This window comes from Sorghum bicolor, chromosome 3, assembly GCF_000003195.3.
Source record: "Sorghum bicolor cultivar BTx623 chromosome 3, Sorghum_bicolor_NCBIv3, whole genome shotgun sequence".
In the NCBI taxonomy this organism is placed as follows: domain Eukaryota; kingdom Viridiplantae; phylum Streptophyta; class Magnoliopsida; order Poales; family Poaceae; genus Sorghum; species Sorghum bicolor.
Window position 1 is genome coordinate 63,898,687 of NC_012872.2, and position 20,225 is coordinate 63,918,911.

Here is a 20,225-nt window from a genome sequence, read left to right on the forward strand (position 1 = left end):
TGTCTATCTCTCGGTAGATACTCTAGTAGAGGGACTCTTGCTGGGTGGCGGGAGGACCTACGCAACGCTAGAGTAGTAGCTAATAACGTAGACGTGGTTTCTAGGTTAGAGGTTACCCTCGTTTGCCTCGTATCCCACGGTTGAGGGGTCGGCAGCAGGTGGTGACAGCCCTGTTTGTCCTTAGTTTCCCCCACGTCCGGATACGGCGTAGAGCTACACGCCGATATTACCTGGCAGACCAGGTACGCTCCGGTGCCCGAAGTAAGATTAGAAAAGCACGTTGCCTTGCACAAAACTTCTACCATTAGGAGAACCTCACTACCTAAGTCATCCCTCTCACTTTACTCTAGGGTACACTTAGTTTAAGTCTCAAAACACCTCCGTTCCCTGTGAAATCTCGATACCCTGAATACCACCGGGTGAAGTGCTACAACGGTACTTCCGTGCGCTTGCGGATAATTGGCTGCATCGCTAAGAAATACCAACAACCGCCGACGCCTGCTCGGAGCTGAGCCTCCTGAACCCGGTCACAGGCATGCAGATCCGCCTCCCGCCCGCTGCCGCCACGCACGCTGTGGCGCAGACGGTCGCGTCGAGAGGAATATTATACAATACACATGAATCCACGATGAGATGAAAATAAACACTTGAATCCAATTGAATTGAAACCTAAAAGAAATTCATTATAGACTATGTACATAAACTAACCAAGGGGCAGGCCGACAGCTGGTTGATGGACGACGGCCAGGACACCACGGGCTGGGCGAGGGGCTTGGAGCGCGCGGCGCCCTGCTGCCTGCGCGGCACGGGTGGGATGCCGAGATAGGCGGCGCCGTGGCGGGATGGCCGGAGCCTAGATGGGCAGCTTGGGCGCCGCGGGATGGGCGGCCCAGAATCCGGCGGCGTGCGATGCATCGGCGGCCGGCTGGGTGGCGCCGGCAGGCGGCATCGCGGCAGCTAGCTCCTCAGTGAGACGCGCGTTGGCGACCTCGCCTCGTGCAGCGGCACGCTTGTGCGTGAGGAGGAGACAGACACGTGACCAGGGAGGGTGAGGCCTGACTGGCCTAGCTTTTTTCTTGGACGTTTGTTATTGGGCTGAGAAATACATGGGGTGTGTAAAAAATGTTAGGCCTTGTTTGGATGTAATCGTATTCACATCAATCCACATGTGTTGAGGTGGATTGGAGTGGAATTTGAACTAAATTCCACCCCAACCCACACCAACACACATGGATTGAAGTGAATCCGACAACAAACAAGGCCTTATTGGGGCCGGGGGCTGCAGATCCACCCCCGTTTATAAGGATATGCTTTTTATATAGAAAAGTCTACTTTTCCTTCTCTAATTTTTTTGAAGTCCGTTTAACCTCTCTCAACTTCAAAACCAGGCTACCCACCTCTCTTAACTTTTCAAACTATGTATTTTACCTCTCTGAAGTGTTTTCAAAGGCGGTTTTGTCACAGTAGTCATCGTACATCCCTGGCATTTCACCATTGAATATCTCATCATACGTCATCATCGTCGTAATACTAAAGAGCAAAATTTCAGCTTGTTGAGACTGGATTGGGGAGAAGGATTGGGAGAGAGGAGCTAGGTGGGCGTAGAGAGGACATGAGGATGCGATGCGGGTGCGTCGCGAGCTCATCGACAGGTGCGTCCGTGCGTGTGTGGTTTGCACGGCGCCAGACGTGGTGCCGTTCCTGAATATCTTTTTCCATCCACAAGCAAATAAGTTTAGCTTTTGATGACATTATTATTAATATTAACTTATGTTATATAGATATCGTGGTTATAAAAATTGCTAATTTCTTTTTCCCGTTGCAACACACGGGCACTTTTCCTAGTAGTTCTAAAAAAGCAAGTGGCGCTAAAAAAGTTAGAAGCATATTTGTTGGTTTTTCCAATAATTTTCCAATAGCTCAGCCCTAAAATATAGAAAACAATACCACTTTTATTTTATATTTTCTCTTTTTCTCATGTATATTTGCATCAAGAACTTTATCCTACTCTTTATTTTTTCCTACATGATTCGGCCTACAGATTGGCCGATGATACCGTGCGGTAGGCCGAGTTTCCCTAAGTGCGGAAAGATTGGGAGTTGAGGTAGAGAGCTGTTGGGGGGTTAGTTTTTTCAATCTTGCCAAAAAAATATTAAAATTTACAGTGAGTTTTGGAAACTCTTAGAAATGCTCTAATATTTTTTTAGGGAACAAAATGCTCTAATATCACCCCCCCAACCTTTCCTAATACTTATCGAAATCTCATATTATAAAAATAACTACGTGAACAGGGTAAAAACTAAAAAGGCGCAAAACTTGAAGGGACGTGTATCGTGAACCATAGGCCATCACGCTTCATGTTGTTTTTAGCAACTCTGAGAGAACCTTTATATCTTTCTAATTTATATAAGAATAAAGGTTTTAATGAAAAAATATGCTTCAACGTCCTCTTTAATTATATCTCCAATATAGACATCCTCTAGTACAAATTTCTTGCTAGTTAAAAGATGGAGAGCGAGGATGTGTCTCTTGATTGTGCACAAGAAACAGAAAATTTGTCGAAGAGTAAAAAGATATAAAAGTGACTTTTTTAATCAAGTGAAACATTTTGGAAAGACTCATGAGGATGCTCACAAGATATCTTAGCTAAACCAAAGAAGCCTTAAACAACCTTTGCATTACATTTGTGTGGCATTTGGATGGAAGTGAGAACAGGGAAGGAAAATGCAATGGGAAGGAGAAGAGGATATAGGATAGGGATATGAGCACTACTCGTACTAATATTTGGTTTCTTCTTGGCTTGGGTTAGAGATATATTGCAAGATCCAGAAAGGGGGGGGGGGTTTGGACCACGTCAACCTTGCACTACAATTTAGGCCAGTCTCAATGCATGTTTCATGAGAGTGTCATGCACATTAAATAGAGTGCCACATAAGCAAAATTGCTGACTTGACAGGGTCATTAAATGAAAGAGTTTCATCAAATGAGAGAGGAGTTTCATCCCCATGAAACTCACGTGGCTCGGTTATCTAGTTTGTAGTCTTGGTAACTGTGCCATGAAACTATGCATTGAGACTGACCTTAGAGGTCGAAAGCAATGGTAGATGCTGCTGCTAAATGTCATAGTTTGCTATTCACAATCCCATAATGTTGTGGGTTGTGGCAACTAGCAATCCTAAAGCACTATCGTCGCAGCCTATAGCCTCAAATTCATTGTCAACCTAGTTGACAAGTTCGTCTGGTCCAATACAAAGCAGGAGCCCTCAAATCAAGGTCTCCTTTTGATTTGAGATCTCCTACTTTTAAGGGTCTAATTTTCTTTACACTACTCAAGCAGCAACCCTCAAATCTATTCCAATAGACATTGGCATTTGGCACAGGGAACCTAACCGTCAGTCTCTGTTAATCAACCCTTTTGCCCACAGACGCTGAGGATGCTCGGCGACTTCTTTGTCATCAGGTCAACGCTGCAGAATGATACTCAGCGACGCTTTGCCACCAAATAATCTACGCTGCGGAGGGATGATACTTGCCACCACATCTAGGCAGCACTACGACAAGGTGGAATCCCGAAACTTTCCTACCGGACACAGGCAGGAGGCCAAATGGTTAGATTTGAGAGCCTCCCAAATTTTAGGACTTGGTGAACATATATTTTTTAACAAGAGCCCTCGTATTCTGCTTTAGAGGCTTGTTTAAGGGCACTACTGGAGCTGCTCTCTTAACACCACCTTCTCTTCAAAGCTACGGAGAATCCAGGCAGTAGACCTGATCAATCAGTCGGGTCAGGTTCGGATCAGACCCAGAGACAAATGACAAGTCAAAATCTTTTGCCAGAGCCCAACACGACGCACTTGCGAATCAGGCTAGGTCATAATGACCAACGATAAAAACACTGAATCAACTGCAACGCAAATTGTATGAGGCTATGGTTCACAGCTCCCCAGAGGCTTGGGGACGAAACGACAAAAACACAGGTTATCGACCCTCGATATACAGCTTCAACTTGCTACAAGGAAATGTTGCTATACGAACCCTGTACATCCACCAAATGAAAATTCTTCTGATAAATTGCCACATAAACTACTCTATGCAAAACCTCCACCATGTACATCACCAAAAACATAAGAGACTCCTTTTGGAACAAGACTGCCATCATATCCTGTTCATCTGTGGTTTGAAAGGATCATATCAAAACAAAATATAGTTCAGACATACTTCAGGACATAACAAAGATGTTCCTAATCCTAACCATTCATTTTTAATTAGCAAGGAGGTACTCACCATTCATCACATGCAAAAAATATTGCCAGTTTTAGTTGTAAATCTTCACAGGCCTCTCAAAAGAATGGCGGTTCTGTAATTGCTCTAGTATCAGAATAAGAATATGCCCAACTTTTATGTGACAGTAAAGCCTTTAAATGTCAGCATTCTTCAGCATGATACCTGACTGCCAAAGTACGACCTTCTTGGGGTAGTGGCTGTATGCTCCAATCCAAGGTGTTGTTCCCAAGCTCCATAAACAGGTTTCTGTTTCTAAAACAAAACAATACCAGGAGAAGCTTCTATAAGACTTCAATGTTATGAAGAAATGTTGTTCTTGCGACAGGATTTATTCACCAAAAGGAAAACTCAACTCACATGGAATCGGTTCAATACAATATCTGAATCTTGGAGGTATTCTGGCCTACTGAATGTAACATGAGCAAATTTCCACTGATGAAAGAAACATAAATCAGATATTATCCAGCATAAGAGGAAACGAAGGTAAAGAATAAGGAAATGAAATTTAATTATTAACCGGCAAGCCCACTTAAGTTAATTTAAATCATACTATGGAGAATGAAGTTGAAAAAAAAAATCAAATGATTACTAATCCACAATAATAGTTAATAGAATAGATAGAGGTGCTTAAATGACAAAACAACAAAAATCATAGAATTCATACACTGATCATATAGCAAAAGTTGAAATGAGCACCTTTATAAACTGCTCATCAGGAACTTGAAGTCTCTTCTGAATCCGTACTTTGATATCCGACAAAGCTTCACCATCACGAATTAGAAAGAAGAAAGGTTCTCCAAAATACTGAACATGCTGCAGATAACAAAGTTGTCACATCAATGAAAGTAAGAACAGCTGAATCATGATGGCTTCTCTAAAAAAGTGTAATCAAGCACAGCACTAGCATTTGTCAAACACCAGAGAAGAGGATCAATACTAATACTTAAGGGGAAAAAACAATAGGTACAAAAAGTATAATTGAATCACAAACACAAACGAAAACGTTTTGGGAGGTCAGATCCCAATACAGCAGTAAAATCACAAACTCAAGTGAAAAGGTTCACAAGGTAATAGTACCCGGTCACTTTGACTACAGCAGTAAAGTTGCACGATCCCTGGTGGTTCCTTGACCAATTTTATATAACTATTTAAAATTTCAAACTGCCCTAAATGCTCTTGGTGAAACATTAATCACTTTGTATGCTGAGTAGTGAGTATGCATATCTATGATGCTTTAAATTAAGCCATAGATTAACACGGCAGCCTTTGTCCATTGCAATCATAATTTTGTGTACATTCCGCGCAAGCATAAGCCATAAGGTTGTTAAACAAATTGCCAACACTCATAAAGCCTCCAAACTTCTATGCATTCTCAATTGCGATTAATGGATAATATCTATTTTAAGAAAGCTGTATGTTCCATAGATTCTTTCAAATGAGCTTGAGAGCATCAAATCACTACAAGGAGTCTTCAAGATCAAAATATTAATAACTTCAAGATATACATACACGATTATCTTCGAAGTGATAGACATGAACCAAACGGTCATGAGGCCCAGCATTTTTTTCTTCCTCAGGAACCTGACAAGACAAATAAGAAGAATGTGAAGGGGTCAATTTTACTTGCAGAAACACAAAACTCATAGCGCTAAAAACTAATACTATTATAGAAAGAAAATGCCATCAAAAGTGCCATGTGAAATCCACAGCAGAGCATACCTCTTCAATATACAAGGGTTCGTTAACTGAATCTATCTTATCTCCAGGTTGATACACCTAAAAAGTGTTTGTGGCCATCAATTGATCAATATAAGTAACTTGGCAGATTACAAGCAATCAAATATGGAAGGGAACATCAGCTTTCTATAAATGAAGATAAAGGTAAATTCTAATGGGTGTACAGCCATAATGCACCAAATTCATCCTAATCAAACAAAAAAACTAAACACCAACAAGAACCACAAATACTACAACCATGATGCATCAAGTCAAGTTTTCTCCCAATCAAACAAAAAACAAACACCAACAGGAATCACAAACTCACCATCCCTCCCAAACCCCTTCTAGTTCAATAGTTCGCCCACATGCATGCCCCTCACAACTATGATGCACCATGTGTGTGTGTGTGTGTGGTGGGGAGGGGGGGTGTTTGTTCACATAACAATCTGCCAGCAAAAGATATTAACACTTCAGTGGCACCACATAACATATTATATTGTGCAATGTTATCGACACTCCAACTTGTATCTATCTATAGTTGAGACGAGGTGGTCGAATGCACAACAGATCGCTAGAGGCACGAGAATGGAGGCAGCGCGGATGGCATGGACAACGAGCACAGAATTGAGGTGGCGCGGGACAGGCACCTGCGACAAGGCACCTGTGATTGATCCTGGAGGAATCAAGGCGGCTCAGATGACTTGAAGATGGATTTCTGATGCTGCTACATGACAAATAAGATCTACAAGGCTGCCCCAGGAAGCGGAGACCGATCCTCGGGGTAGTACAGCAGGATAAGGTGCTGGCAAGATCACAAAACCTAGAGCTGTGAAACCATGTTACAAATGAGGGAGACTCAACTGGATATTGGTATTATGGCCCAAAGGGAAACCCTAGACTAGGAATTACACAACTATTATTCCTTGACAGATCCAACCAATTCAAAGTCTACTTAGTTTTTATACCTCCTAGGTATGTGCTGATCTGCTGGACAAACATTAACCAATGAAGGTATGCGGCACAAAGAAACATAACATTTAAGTACATCATCTCCTCACCGTTCAACCTTTCCTCCCCAACCAGACAAACAGCCCCCAAAGACATCTAGTGGGATATTGACATGACAGGTGCAATGACTTTAGAAATATAACACAGTAATCCATGGCCACCCCTAGGTCCTTTTTTTTCTTAATGAACATGCAGTAAACCATGGCTAATTTGGTTCAAGCACCATTAGTGCCACTGAAGTATAAAATACTCAAGAAATATAACACAGTAATCTTTCATTAAGTAAAAAATACTCAAGAACAAATAAATAGAAAAGGATATTTTCCATTCAATAAGAAATAGGTCTATTAAGTACCTTGCATATCTTGTGAAGGTGGACTCCAAAAAACCGAAATTCAGCATCATTACAAGAAAGTTCAACCTAATAACATGAATAAAAAGTGTTTAAAATGAAGTAGCTATGCCAACACCACATCCAAAGAAATTTAGAGCTTATTGCAGCCAACAAACCTTTGACTTTAAGTCTTCAATCAAATCAAGAAGAGTGTTACTTTTTGGTAACCGCATAGTGTGAAACGACATCTGACAATAAAAACAGTCTCATAAACATGATCAGAAAAATAGAAGTTGCACAGAATATGAAAAAAAAACTAACCTCATGGTTTGTGGCGTTTTCAAAAGTGATCTTCAGTGATCTCGTAGATTCTAGTTCAGGCAACGGAATATCCAGGACGTCATAATATAAAATGTTACACATCTGCCAAATCAATGGAAGTTCATATAATCTGAAGAGAATATACTCCCCAAACTCAAGAAAAGCAGTCCAAACCTGATTATGATTATGTAGCATGTCTGAAAGATAATTAAGACTCCTGTATTTGATGTGGTGAGGTTTGGGTTGCTGAGACGATAGGTTGTGTTGAGTAAGCCGGATTTTAGAAGGATCGTCCAGACGTAGTTGCCGAGCAACCTTCTCAACAACATCATCATATGTGGAGCGTTTTGAACTTCACAGGTAAAATTCAAATATTACTGTGAATATTGTTGCAATGTTATCAATAAATGGATGCTACTCAACAAAAATCACAACACATACAGCTCCAGAGAGAAGCCTTCTTCTTTTGGTTTATCAAGCAATCTGAAGTAGACAACCTACAAATAATAATAGAAATCAATTGTCAGAAAACAAATATAAATTATGAAGAACCATTAGACTGCAGTACCAGTAGCATCTAACAACCTACAGGCAAACAAAACTCCCCAAATAAGAAGATTGAGGGCCCGAGAGATGATATATTTTAATCAGACATTACAGAATGCAGCTATATCATAAACAATTATGTCTGGTACAATATTATCGTACTAGTAACTAATTATGCTCACTCAAGAGGTCTGAACTACGAAGTCAAATGTCACCCCTGACCCACACACACACCCCAAAAAAATGACAGATGCAGTAACGTTATTTGGAGCAACATAAACCTTCTCAAAAAATCAGAAGCAGATAGACTGCACACAAAATGAGCTAGTTTTGTTAGACTCACTTACTAGAGGGGGATAAGGAAGAAAATAAAATGAGGCATAGATTAAATGAGAGCAGTAAAACAAAAAAGAAAGATCAATCTAAAAATGACATTTCTGTTGCAGGTAATTGAAGGACTACACTGTAAACAAGAACTAATTTGCAATATGATCTGTTCTAAGAGACCACAGCATTTTACATAGTTTTCAGTCTTGATATTTCAAACTACCAAAACAAGCATTTCACATAGTATTCTCTATCGTATAAAACTTTTTAAAGCTTTTGAACATATAAATTTAAAATTGATCCATGTTTTATTCATCTGGTGTTCTTTTATTATAGACATTAATTTGCAATCTTTCTTTTTGGTAACAATAAAACTTGAGCAAATTTATTTATTTTCCTTGATCTACAAAGGAGAGCTGCATGTCAATTGTCAACAAATTTATCTTCTGAATCATCTTCCCTGTAATGTAACACTAATACAGTAACACCATAATCAGATTGAATTTGTCCTTCGATGCCATAAATCGATAACTATACCATCTTTACAGCGACATTCAAGTCACTTATGCAGTATTCAGATGACATAATATGTTAATGTCAGAGGATGCATTTTTAATTTTGCAAGCACTACAATTTCAACGAAGCAAATGTCAACAGTCTAACCAACCACCAAAAGAAATTGTCATTGACATGAGCCCTTGTTCTCAACAAGCAAATGATAAGGAGAAGAGGAGGGCATGCAATGACCTTGCATTGCAGATCTTAATTACAGATGGCACATAACAAATGTTGTTTATAGTATGAAGTATAAAATATAGAACAATTCAAGGTAAGCGAAAGAAATATTATGCATATTCTGCTAAGCCTGCTATGTAAATTACCTGTCTATTATGAATATATTCAAAGAAAGAAGGGACACTTGGATATCGGTATCGATCCATTGAATCTGGCAAACAGCGTTTTTGGTAGCATATTATATCACCATTGTCAATCTGCCAGTATCACATATAACAGGGCATAAGTACAGCAAAAGATAGTATCAACAAGAACAAAACATCATATATAAATAAAAGTGAAATCCATCGAGTACAAACACTTGGGTACAACTCTCAAATACAACCATGCATCTAAACAGTTCGATGCATTTATCATGTATGAGCTTTCCATCCAAGTAATCCCAACAGTTGGATCATGAGCTGTACTCAAAGTGTACTGAAATGGTCGTATCTATAGCAGTACTCAGAGAGAGAGAAAAGAGAGACAAACCTGACTTGAACGGAACGAAATATTGCTCTCAATTGGTACACACATCACCGCTGGTTCAAATTTTACTTCCTAAAGAGATTTAACCAATATGACTATAGTGGTCAGATACTTTCAAGATTGTATAAGTTATATATATTTCTAACCTCATAGAGCTCAATATCTTCATCAGACGGAAATCCGGCGATCTCATTCAGCCTTTCTACTATATCAGATGGTTTTCCTGATGCTTTCACAAAAAAATTTCCTACATATCTGTTTCAAAATAACAAGGATAATATATATTTTGTTTGGTTGGTTGAAAAAATACACGAACAAATAGGTTTAACAGAGAGAAAAAGATAACCTTAGGTCTTCCTTTTCAGGATCATAGAGCTTGAAGAAAATTAATATATCTTCTTTGGTCTTCCCAGAAGCAATTCCTTGATTCTCCTGGATACACCAGAAACAATGTTAGACAGTAAAGAAATAATCAAAAGGCAACTGAGAAGTAAGATTAGGTAAATGAATAACATCAACTAAAAACTGGGACCAAAAGCAACTAAAAAGGTATTTAATCACTTAACCTGTCCCAAATGAACCTCCAAGAACAACCGTACTTCAGAATTTGGTAACTTTGCCACTATTGCGTCTTTGAGATACCCAATCTGAAAAAAAGGAGAAAACATTACTTAAATTATGAATCAACACTAACAAAAATAAAAATAAATGAAATCTTAAAGAAACCATCAGTGTTGGCAGATATCAAAATAATGTTCGGGGACAACATAAATAAATCAAGAACGAAATAAGAAAACAGATACTCCGTCCACTTTTTTGTAAGACATATTAGCATTTGAGAAAATCTTTCAAGGCATACTTTGACCGTTACCTTTTGTTAAAGCATATTACCAATTACTACAAAACCGGCATATTGCTAAAAGGGATAGAAAGTATGAATCCACTGATGCATCTTTTTGCATACAAACTAATTGATGGTCAAGTTTATAATGTTTTGGACTTCTAATTCTAGCACACCCTGCACTTTGAAATGGAGAGAGTACTCAAAAGCATAGGGATTTGCCATGCCATCATCAAAATGAATGAAAAAATTGAAAATGAGCACGTACGAGGACCTGGCTGATTAGTTGCATTAGCCATAAAGCTACATATTGTGAGTTGTGACATGAGCTATACAGCCATTGTATAAGCTCAATTTAAAGCATTCTTATAAAAAATGCAATAAAAAAATACTTCCTCTATTTTCAAATTAGCTTATCTTAAATGCCTTATAACTATGAATGGAGGTAGTACTAATTGTTCAGTTCATATTGTTTCACATGCCACTAAAGCCCCCAAGCACCTGAAAAATCATCATACAATTGGAAAATATGTCATTTAGTCATTGATAGACAAAGAGAGGAAGCACATGCATTGACAATCAGGAGACCTAGGGCATGTTTTGTTTCTTTGCCCACATGAGCTAGCTGGGCAAGGATTGCCTCACCTTTCCTAGCAAAGCTACACATGCAAAGGGTTGTTTGTTAGATTCCCATGCTCAACAGTTATTCTCTTTCCCTTGATCTTTTCCAATCATCTTCCTTCTCCAATCAAATGTGATTTTTGGTACATCCTCCTTTATTCACAGCCGCAGCCAACATGAGAATGACAACGACATAACAGATGCACCTAAGCATCTATTTTTCATTACGATTGCGCCACCAGGCATCGATTCCCGCCTTTCCATTCCTGCAGATGCCAAACTTTGATTTGCGCAAGCAGCAACCTTGCCAAGGTCGCCACCCTGCAACAGAGCATTCGATTTCTGTCATCAAAGCCATCTCTTCCGCTGCCGTTCATGTACAGGAGGAATCCTTACTTGCCTTGACAGAATCACCACTTCTCCGTTTGGCATTCTGCTACCAATTCGACATCACAAATCGACAAGCTGAGCCTCTGGTTGTCCAAGCATTGTAACAGAAACTTACAGCTGTGGATGTGTCACCGGTGTTCAATTTCAAGGCCACCCTAGCACTAGACTTGAGAATAGAGCAGCAATGAGCCAGCGAGCAACCTTGCTCGTGCAAGACAACCAATTTGGCCCACCTGCGCTGGCAAGGAAAACCTTGTTGGGGCGAGCAAACTTGCTCAGCAAAGCAAGCTTTTCCCAAGGAACCAAACACCTGGCTTTGTTTGGCAAGGTGAGGGAAGCAAGAGATCCAAGCATGCCCCTATACTTGCCTGCGCCCCTGCCCTGCCTATTCTAGGCAAATATAGAAACTGAGGGAGGCCCAAGACCCCAGGTTGCACGATGACAAGGCTAAGCAAGTGCAAGTCCCACCCTAAGCTCCAAAAATTCATGAATTGCAAGCTGGTACCTTCGAAGAGAACAGAGGGGGAAATGGCCCATGAGGTTACAAGTATTCTATTTTGATCTTTTCAACTATTGCAGATTCATTATCCACTGTAAATGGTAGTTACCCAAGTTGTATTTTAAAGAGAAAAATTGGAATGTGTTACTCTAAAAAGATAAAAAAAATTGACAACATTCAGAGGAGCATTTTTCACATATGTCGAATGGATAGATCGTAATGAAGTGCAACCCTGCCAAGCTTATATTACATGTGTAGGAAAACAAATCAAAATAAATAAAGATTTAAACACTTAATTAACGCAGCATTCCACTTACAGCAGATGTTTCCTCCAGGAAGGTCAATGGCCGACTGGGTCTGTAGGTAAAGTTCTGTCGTTTTGCCCACACCCAAAATCGTTGGGATTCTACTGGGATGCCAAATTCTTTCGAAAGCTCCTCCTGCGAAGAGAGCATCATGAGATCATGGAAAACCTTTTCTCGCCATTACAAAAAAAAGAATAAGGCCATGTTATGATCTTGCAATAGCAATTAGAGTGCATCCCAAACAATTGTTACAACAGCAGTCCAGTAAAATTATTTTTTGTTTGCTAGAATATAACAACAGCAATAAATAGTTGCAGTTACACCAGTTGGCCAGCCCAATCTACTCTAGCAATGTTAGGCCTTGTTTAGTTCCCAAAAAGTTTTGCCAAAAATTTTAGATTCCCTGTCACGTCGAATCTTGCGGCACATGCATGGAGTATTAAATATAGACAAAAACAAAAACTAATTACACAGTTTACCTGTAATTTGTGAGACGAATCTTTTGAGCCTAGTTAGTCCATAATTGGACAATATATTAGTGTTCAATTTTTTTTAAACAAGTTCAATAACATAACTCCAGAAAAATATACTTCAGATGCAAGAGCAGGATGAGACTCCAAGAAATGATTAGTTGATTGCATTGTAATAAAATATGCACCTGGATTCATAATGGCCACAAAATATAGTAAACCCTGACACACACAAAAGGGTATGTTTCCTCATCAGGTCACTTATGTTGGTGTAAGTCATTTAAAAAAAAACAGATCAAAATCCAATGGCTCCCATTACCCTCCCTCGTCTAATATTATCCTCCCCGCCTATCTCTCCACTATTTCTTCTTGCCCTGCCTCCACCCACCACGCTACATGTACTGCCTCCTTCTGCCTTATTGCCACCAACAGCTTTCCTCTCTCTCTCTCCAATCCACCTGGCGCCATATTCTTTGATTTTGACACAGCTCCCCCCCCCCCAAAACGCGGCCACTAAACCAACACAGCACCCCCACTGCAAGACTCACACCACGAATAGAGGCACTCCTGACACGCAGGCATCCCGATTCGATGTGCACCATCAAACCAGTGAACACACTCTACAAACACAAATGGGTAAAACCCCAAAACCTGACCCCAACTACCCATCCCCAATCTCAATTTCTAGTATAAATTTGGTGACTTGGGAATAACAGTCCCCTGCAGTGGACTAAATTCTAATATAACAAGTAAAACACTTGAAAAAATATGGAAACACCTAATATTGCAGCCAAATACTCAGTCCATAGTAGAATGTAAAACGGATAGTACAGACATCACAGAATTATTTAACTTTAAGGAAGTAACTTACTAATCTAAACATACAAGATCAATAATCATAATCATAATAATATCAAACCACAAGGCCCAGCGAAGTACCTTGACATCGTTGATTGACATGTTCTTAGGTGCACGGAAGCTATTAACTTTGTCAAAGTCCACGAGATCAAAATGCATGTGTCTTCCAATTTGCTCTTTGAAATCAGAGTCTCGGGCCACCTAAGTGATTGTTTAAGAAATGAGAAATAGTCCAATCAGATTATGTAACAGACAAAAAAAAGCCAAACCTTCAATGCAGTGAACATATGAGCCTCAGCCTTCTCTTTTTTCTTGCATTCCTTCTCTTCCTGTTCCTTTCTTAACCTAACCTGGGAAAGTGGGAATATTTCTGTGACATCAAGACAAACTCTATGGACTCTACTACTCCCTCATCCTAGAAAGATGCATATCGCACTTCCCAAGGATGACAATTTTAAGATTGACCAAAATATATATATATACAAAAACTTACAAATGTTTATGATACTGAATAAATGTCATTAGATTGATTATGGAGACATAAATGTTGATCAAATCTAGAAAATATTGATTTATTCAAAGCATAGAATTGCTTTTTTTGCACGGGGGACAGAGGGAGTATTTAATATTTTTTAAAAATTGAATAAACAAGTACTACCTTAAGGTGGTCTGGTATATCTTCATCATCTAAATCGCAGATGATTTTCTCTTTGTCACTTTCTCGGATGTAAACAAGCATGTAAGCATTTGAATGCTTCGTAAATCTGATAGGAGCATTTTTAAGCCCATTGGTATGAGGAAGCTGCAACAAAGAATTCTCAGAGAAACATCATATACTCAAGTTAATTGAAAAAGTCTTAGTGCCTACATGTATTACCTCTTCTTCACCACCATATTGTTCCTCCAATGCCCGCTTCATGTCTTCTTTCGTCACTCGTTCATCCTCAAACTTGTACCTAAATTTTCAATTGCGAACTAAATGGATTACAAATCACTCCCTCTAGTTATTGTTCAATGTAGAGCAGATAATTCTTAGATAAGAACACCCATCTTAGCTGCTAGAAAAAGATAGTCACGAAATGAAATTTGCTTATGCATATCTTTCTACTGAGGTCGACTCATGAGTGACAATTAGATCAGCGATCAACATCAATAACCGTTGCTTGAATTGCCTTTTCAGGTTGGGTTAAAACAAGGATGTGATCTAGTACCAGTGAAAGATAAAAACAGTTAGATTCAAATATCAAACTGAATGTACCATTGATCAGACAGCTTCGGGCGAATGAAGGCATAGTAATGTCCTCCATGAACTCCGCCGCTATGAACCAGCACGCTGCATTAAAGAGTAGCTACAAATATCACTACAAAATATCCAAACAGCTCTCAAAATTTGAAAACCCAACCCATAAGTCTACACCTAACCAGCTACTACAGAATTTGTGAATATCAGATTAGTGTCATGAGCAAATATTTAAGAAATATCACACTTCCACCATGTTAGCTACTCCACCGTTATAACTTACAAGTGGAAAAAACAGTATATGAACTTATCTAAAATAAGTTGAGCATAGTTAATAACTTAATATAGGTAAGATGTAAGTTCTCACGTAGTATTTAGTAACCTGCAATTTTTTCCGAATAATAAAACAAAACAATATATGCAAGTGGAGTGCTTATCGAACTATTATACCTGTGAAGAGTATATAGGTTACGCACACTTCTATCCGCATCTGGAGAAAGATATTTTCCATCATCTCTATCAAGATCCAATTGAAGTGGGAACTCATAACGGTCATTTATCTACATCATGAAAACCAAATTAATTTAAAAGAAGCAAGAATGCAAATCAGCCATAGACACTTTTGAATGCATGCCTCAGATGATAACGATATTCACCAATCCATCCCAAAACTACATTAGAATATCTTTACAGTGACAATTCTTTCAATGGAACCTTTAGCTACTCTAATGCTCCAGAAAGAACCGTGTACAATATTTTTGTCTTCAGCCTTGTTATGTTTCAAAAGTTTGAGCCAATATGACAGCTGACAGCTCAAAGAGTTCAAGAACCCTAAATGTAAAAAAATGCAATATTGGCAGTTATAGTTTGACCACACTAGTATGTTCAAGACCTCAAACCTATCAAACATTAACGTAAACTTCTCTAATGTGATTGAAGCCACCACAATTAAATAAAAAACATGAAAAAGGGAAAACCGCGATAGGCTAATAAAAGATAAAAGGTCAAGTACAGACCTTGAGCATTGTATCCCGCACAAAATCATATTCAAACCGTTTCAACTGAAGTTGCAAAACTGGAGGGAAGTCAATAAAAAGCATTCCTTTCTTGGCATCCTGAAAAAAAAAAGAAAAAAATCATGCAAAGAGCAAAAAATCGTAATCATCTTCAGTAACTTTGTTCTATCATTCTATGCCATCTTTTTCTTATTAAGCTCATTAATGCTTCTAAAATTAGAACTTAGGGCCCACTTAATAACCCAAAAAACAATTAGATAATGTCTAAACCTAAAGTTAAGGTTGGTGACTTAAACAAAATAGATGTGTATCAGCACAATCTACATTACCATGCTACACATATACAAACCATTTTAAACAACATTTGGTGGTTCTAAATGTAACTGCCAAGATTAATTCACCTGTAGACCATGTTCCTCAGATTGATACTTATTATCGCCTTCTAACCTCTCCTGTGCAACATACTTATCAAATGATGCATAGACATCAGAACATCCTTTGACATCAAGTGCGAGATCTGTGGAAAAGAAGTAAACAAACAAGTATGCTATTGAGTATTGCCTCTTGTCAACTAATAAAACACTAAAAACAAGTTCATATTTCCCCTTTACCTACCATAGAATGACTCTTTCCTGGTCGATTTTGAGTCAACATTAATGCACTCGATATAATTCATATGGTGACCCTCGAACAATTTTTGTATTGCTCCTTCCACGGGGGTTCCCTGAGAGAGAAGAATAGCTGCACATCAATATAAGAGTCAGGCTTTTTTTCAAAAAAAAAAATTGGATGACAAACCTTCATCTTGTTTTCCAGCTTTTCGCATAGGACCCTATTCAACTCTTGGACATCATGCTGCATGAACGAATCATAGCTATCCCATCCAAAAGATTTGGTGAGCTCTTTTGTAGCAACGCTGTTATCACAATGCTGAAGTTTATAAAAAAGACTTTGCAAAGCCAATGGAATGTTCCCTGAAGGTGTATCATTCTCTGTAGTAGGCATATGATATACAGCCTAAAATATAAATTTCAGTATCAGCGCCACACTTAAGGATCAACAGTAAGAAAAAAAATAGAAATGTTTCCCCACCTTTCGAAAGTAGGGAATGTGGTATAAAGTCTGAAGAAGAGAGTTCATGTAACAGGTAGCCCCTTGATTCTTCAGGCCAACATAACCAGTCATCCTTTTGGAGTCATAGTTCCAGAAATCAAAAGTTTTACGCACAGCAACCTCAGCTTCTATGATACATTTATCATTCACAACATATCCTTTACTTGAATCATACAGATCCAACAAAGGCATAAAAGATGTAAAACCCCAATCACTTTCACGGGAATTGAATTGGTGTATCGCTTCTGGGAGAGGAGGGAGCACATCAAACAATCACAGTTAAATAGTGTCAAACAATGTATACTTAATAAAAACCGATCTATTAGCATGACAAGTTGACAACAAAGCTATATTCAGAACAGATTGCAACTTGATCATAAAAGAAAAAACCAGCCAACCTAAACTGAAAGGAAACCAAGATGCTAGTTACTCCATATAACAGGTTCATTTCTTTCTCCTTTTTATTTTGTCGACTCAAAGCTTTATCTTCCTTAGCTCTTATCTGCCATAAAGACTCATTCTTATCCTTAGTTTTTAACAGTTTCAAAATTTTAGTTTCCCACTTTTCAGTTGAATACACAACAAAACATGTCCAGGCATAACACAGAGCATAGCATAAAGCATTTGTGCCAATCCTCATGTTTTGTTCTTTATTGCTCAACATGTCTTGCTCAGCATTGTTTGGAGCTTTATCTTCATGTATGTATTGTTCTTTACCCTGATCCATCATGTTCCATAATTCGAAACAATCATATTTACCCTTTTGTAGCATATAAGAATAACACCAAGAAATGCTTAACATAATGGAACATATATAACATCTTTTCTATAATGTCTAATAAAAAGACCATTGTTTACTTGAGAACTGTCACAGAAGACAGAAAAAATAAGCATTGGTAATGATAACATTAAAAAAAAGTATTCATCTTCATAAACAATCAGAGCCAACTTCACGCTTGCTAGGTGAATGTACACTTATGTTCATGCAAGACCCCCAAAAGGCAGTAATGTTGCTAGGAACACTAAAGGATGTGTTGTACATATCAGATGTATAATCTGGGTGAGAGATAACAGGAAATACCTTTTCTTAATGATGCTTTGCTGTCTAATTGGTTTACCACAGCAAGGCTGAATTGTGCATTCCTACTCCAACCAGGAGGCAGCAAGTTTGAATCAGCAACATCCAGATACATTGAAAGGTGGTCACCATTATTTCCCCTGGGGAAGACAAGCACTCGCCTGCAAGGAGGCAACAAAAAGCACCGAACCAAGCTCTATAAAAGTCTAATACACAGTTAGAAGCAATGAGCATATGTCTTTACTCACCATTTGTATCCCCCAACAATAAAATCGTCAGAGTAGTGCTTTCTAACATTGCGCCTAGAAAAATTTTCAATACACCATGTAAATCTGGATGTGGAGGTATCTGGCACAAGTTGGTTCTCAACAGCGGATGCAGATTCTGCAATACAACCAAAGAAAGTAATAATCATTGAAGCAAGGAGAAAAACAAGAAGTAATGGGACATTCCATCCTTCAGGGTTTTCATTTTACTTTCATTGTACTTCATCCACAGTATCAATTACATAGGTAAAAGTAAAATGCTCACTACCTGAACAGAATGCTCTTTACAAGGCAGCATAGAATGTATGATCTACATCAAGTGCTCCAGTTAAAGTTAAATAACCCTGAAGTTGTAGTTTATAGTTTCAAATGTGTAAGAATAATTGTAGGAGCCATGCATGCACTTGCATCTTTTTTAGCATATATTGTTGCAGTATTCAATCACTGCTTTAGAATAATAATATTCAGGAAATTTTACAAAATGAGCAGAAATAGTTTCTGAGAGTAAAAACGTAGAAGCAAAGTAACACCCAACATATAGGTTCCACTCATAAAACATGATGAAAAAACATTGCAACAATGAAAAATAATTTCTTTCAATAGGGGTAAAACGATAATTGACAAAACCAACCACTGAAAACAGTTCCAAAATCATAATTAAAGCAACATAAGTTAAAAGCACTATTTTTTATAGTGGCAGAAACCAGGCATAAAAGTTATGGTTGTGAAAGAACTGTGCTATAGCCCTAACCGTACCGTATATCACCATGAAAAACAAAAATGAACTGGAGTGCTTCAAAGATGATGTGTTAGCAAAGAAAAACTCCAATAGATGCAAGGTCAAATGACAACTAAAAAGCTCACCTTCCATCGGCTGCGGACCCTCAACAACATCCTGCTGCGGCCCCTCAATGGCATCCTGATGCGGGACCAGCATCTCCTCATCGTGGTCCTGCTGTGGCTGCTCCCGCTGTGGCTGCTGCAAACACCAAGAACCATGAAAAACAGGTCTAAAAGTCATACGCGCAGCCCCAACCAAATCAAACCTAATCAAAGCCTCCAAACCAACCCCGGATCGCAAATTCCTTCCTGAAAGGAAGCATCTGGTCTGTCATAGTGAAACGTAAGCAGATTGGTTAGAAGTTTTACCTCGGGGGCGCCCGACACAGCCATGATTATGGAGCCCGGCGTCTCCGGCGCCGGTGACCGGCGAAAGATCGGATCGCTGCAGCGATCGCAGCGGAGAGGAGCGTATTTAGGACAGTCTGGCTAGGGTTTAGGAAGGAGGAAGGCGAAGGGGAGAAGGGGAGAGACAAAGACGAAAGAAAGAAGAAAGGGTTTTCCGCTATAAAAGCTGCGTGCGGGACTGCCAGTTTCACATTTTGGGCTTTTGGATTGGACGGATGGAAGTCACAAACGGGCCGGTTGCCTCTTAGACCGGCTGGTAAGCCCGTTCACCGCGAAGTACAGCAAGTGAGTTTTAGCAAAGGAGTTTGGTGAAACAACTCACCAAACTCCCTATCTTAATATTTTAGTAAAAAAAGTTTTCTTTAGCAATTTGATAAAATAATTTTTTAAAAATAGAAATTTATCAACTATCCTCCTCGACTCATAAATTTCTAAATTCAAGAGAACTCTCTATCTCTTCTTTTTGGATATTTTCACGTACAATCTCCATTGCTGCTATTGCTTCGTGCTTGCCTTCGCGGGTGCTATTGATCTTTGG

General features: G+C 38.9%; 1 protein-coding gene across 2 annotated transcripts; it reads right to left on the reverse strand.

The window, feature by feature from the left end:
- Positions 3,862–19,839, reverse strand: LOC8079273 (ubiquitin carboxyl-terminal hydrolase 13). Of its 2 annotated transcripts, none has more exons than XM_021456777.1 (33): positions 19,649–19,839; positions 19,364–19,478; positions 18,482–18,617; positions 18,237–18,394; positions 17,135–17,400; positions 16,841–17,059; positions 16,658–16,766; positions 16,444–16,559; positions 16,043–16,141; positions 15,477–15,586; positions 15,045–15,119; positions 14,664–14,742; positions 14,445–14,588; positions 14,056–14,136; positions 13,868–13,987; positions 12,471–12,593; positions 10,369–10,449; positions 10,149–10,234; positions 9,949–10,057; positions 9,806–9,874; positions 9,421–9,531; positions 8,108–8,163; positions 7,841–8,018; positions 7,667–7,768; positions 7,522–7,593; positions 7,367–7,432; positions 6,004–6,060; positions 5,794–5,865; positions 4,981–5,097; positions 4,642–4,716; positions 4,447–4,530; positions 4,285–4,357; positions 3,862–4,170 (listed from the first exon to the last, which is right to left on the reverse strand). In XM_021456777.1, exons 1-32 carry the CDS (start codon positions 19,670–19,672, stop codon positions 4,316–4,318), a joined length of 3,351 nt encoding a protein of 1,116 aa, XP_021312452.1. In that variant the 5' UTR covers positions 19,673–19,839; the 3' UTR covers positions 3,862–4,170; positions 4,285–4,315. The 2 variants fall into 2 exon arrangements, with proteins under 2 accessions (XP_021312452.1, XP_021312451.1); XM_021456776.1 differs by having other exon boundaries at positions 4,447–4,536.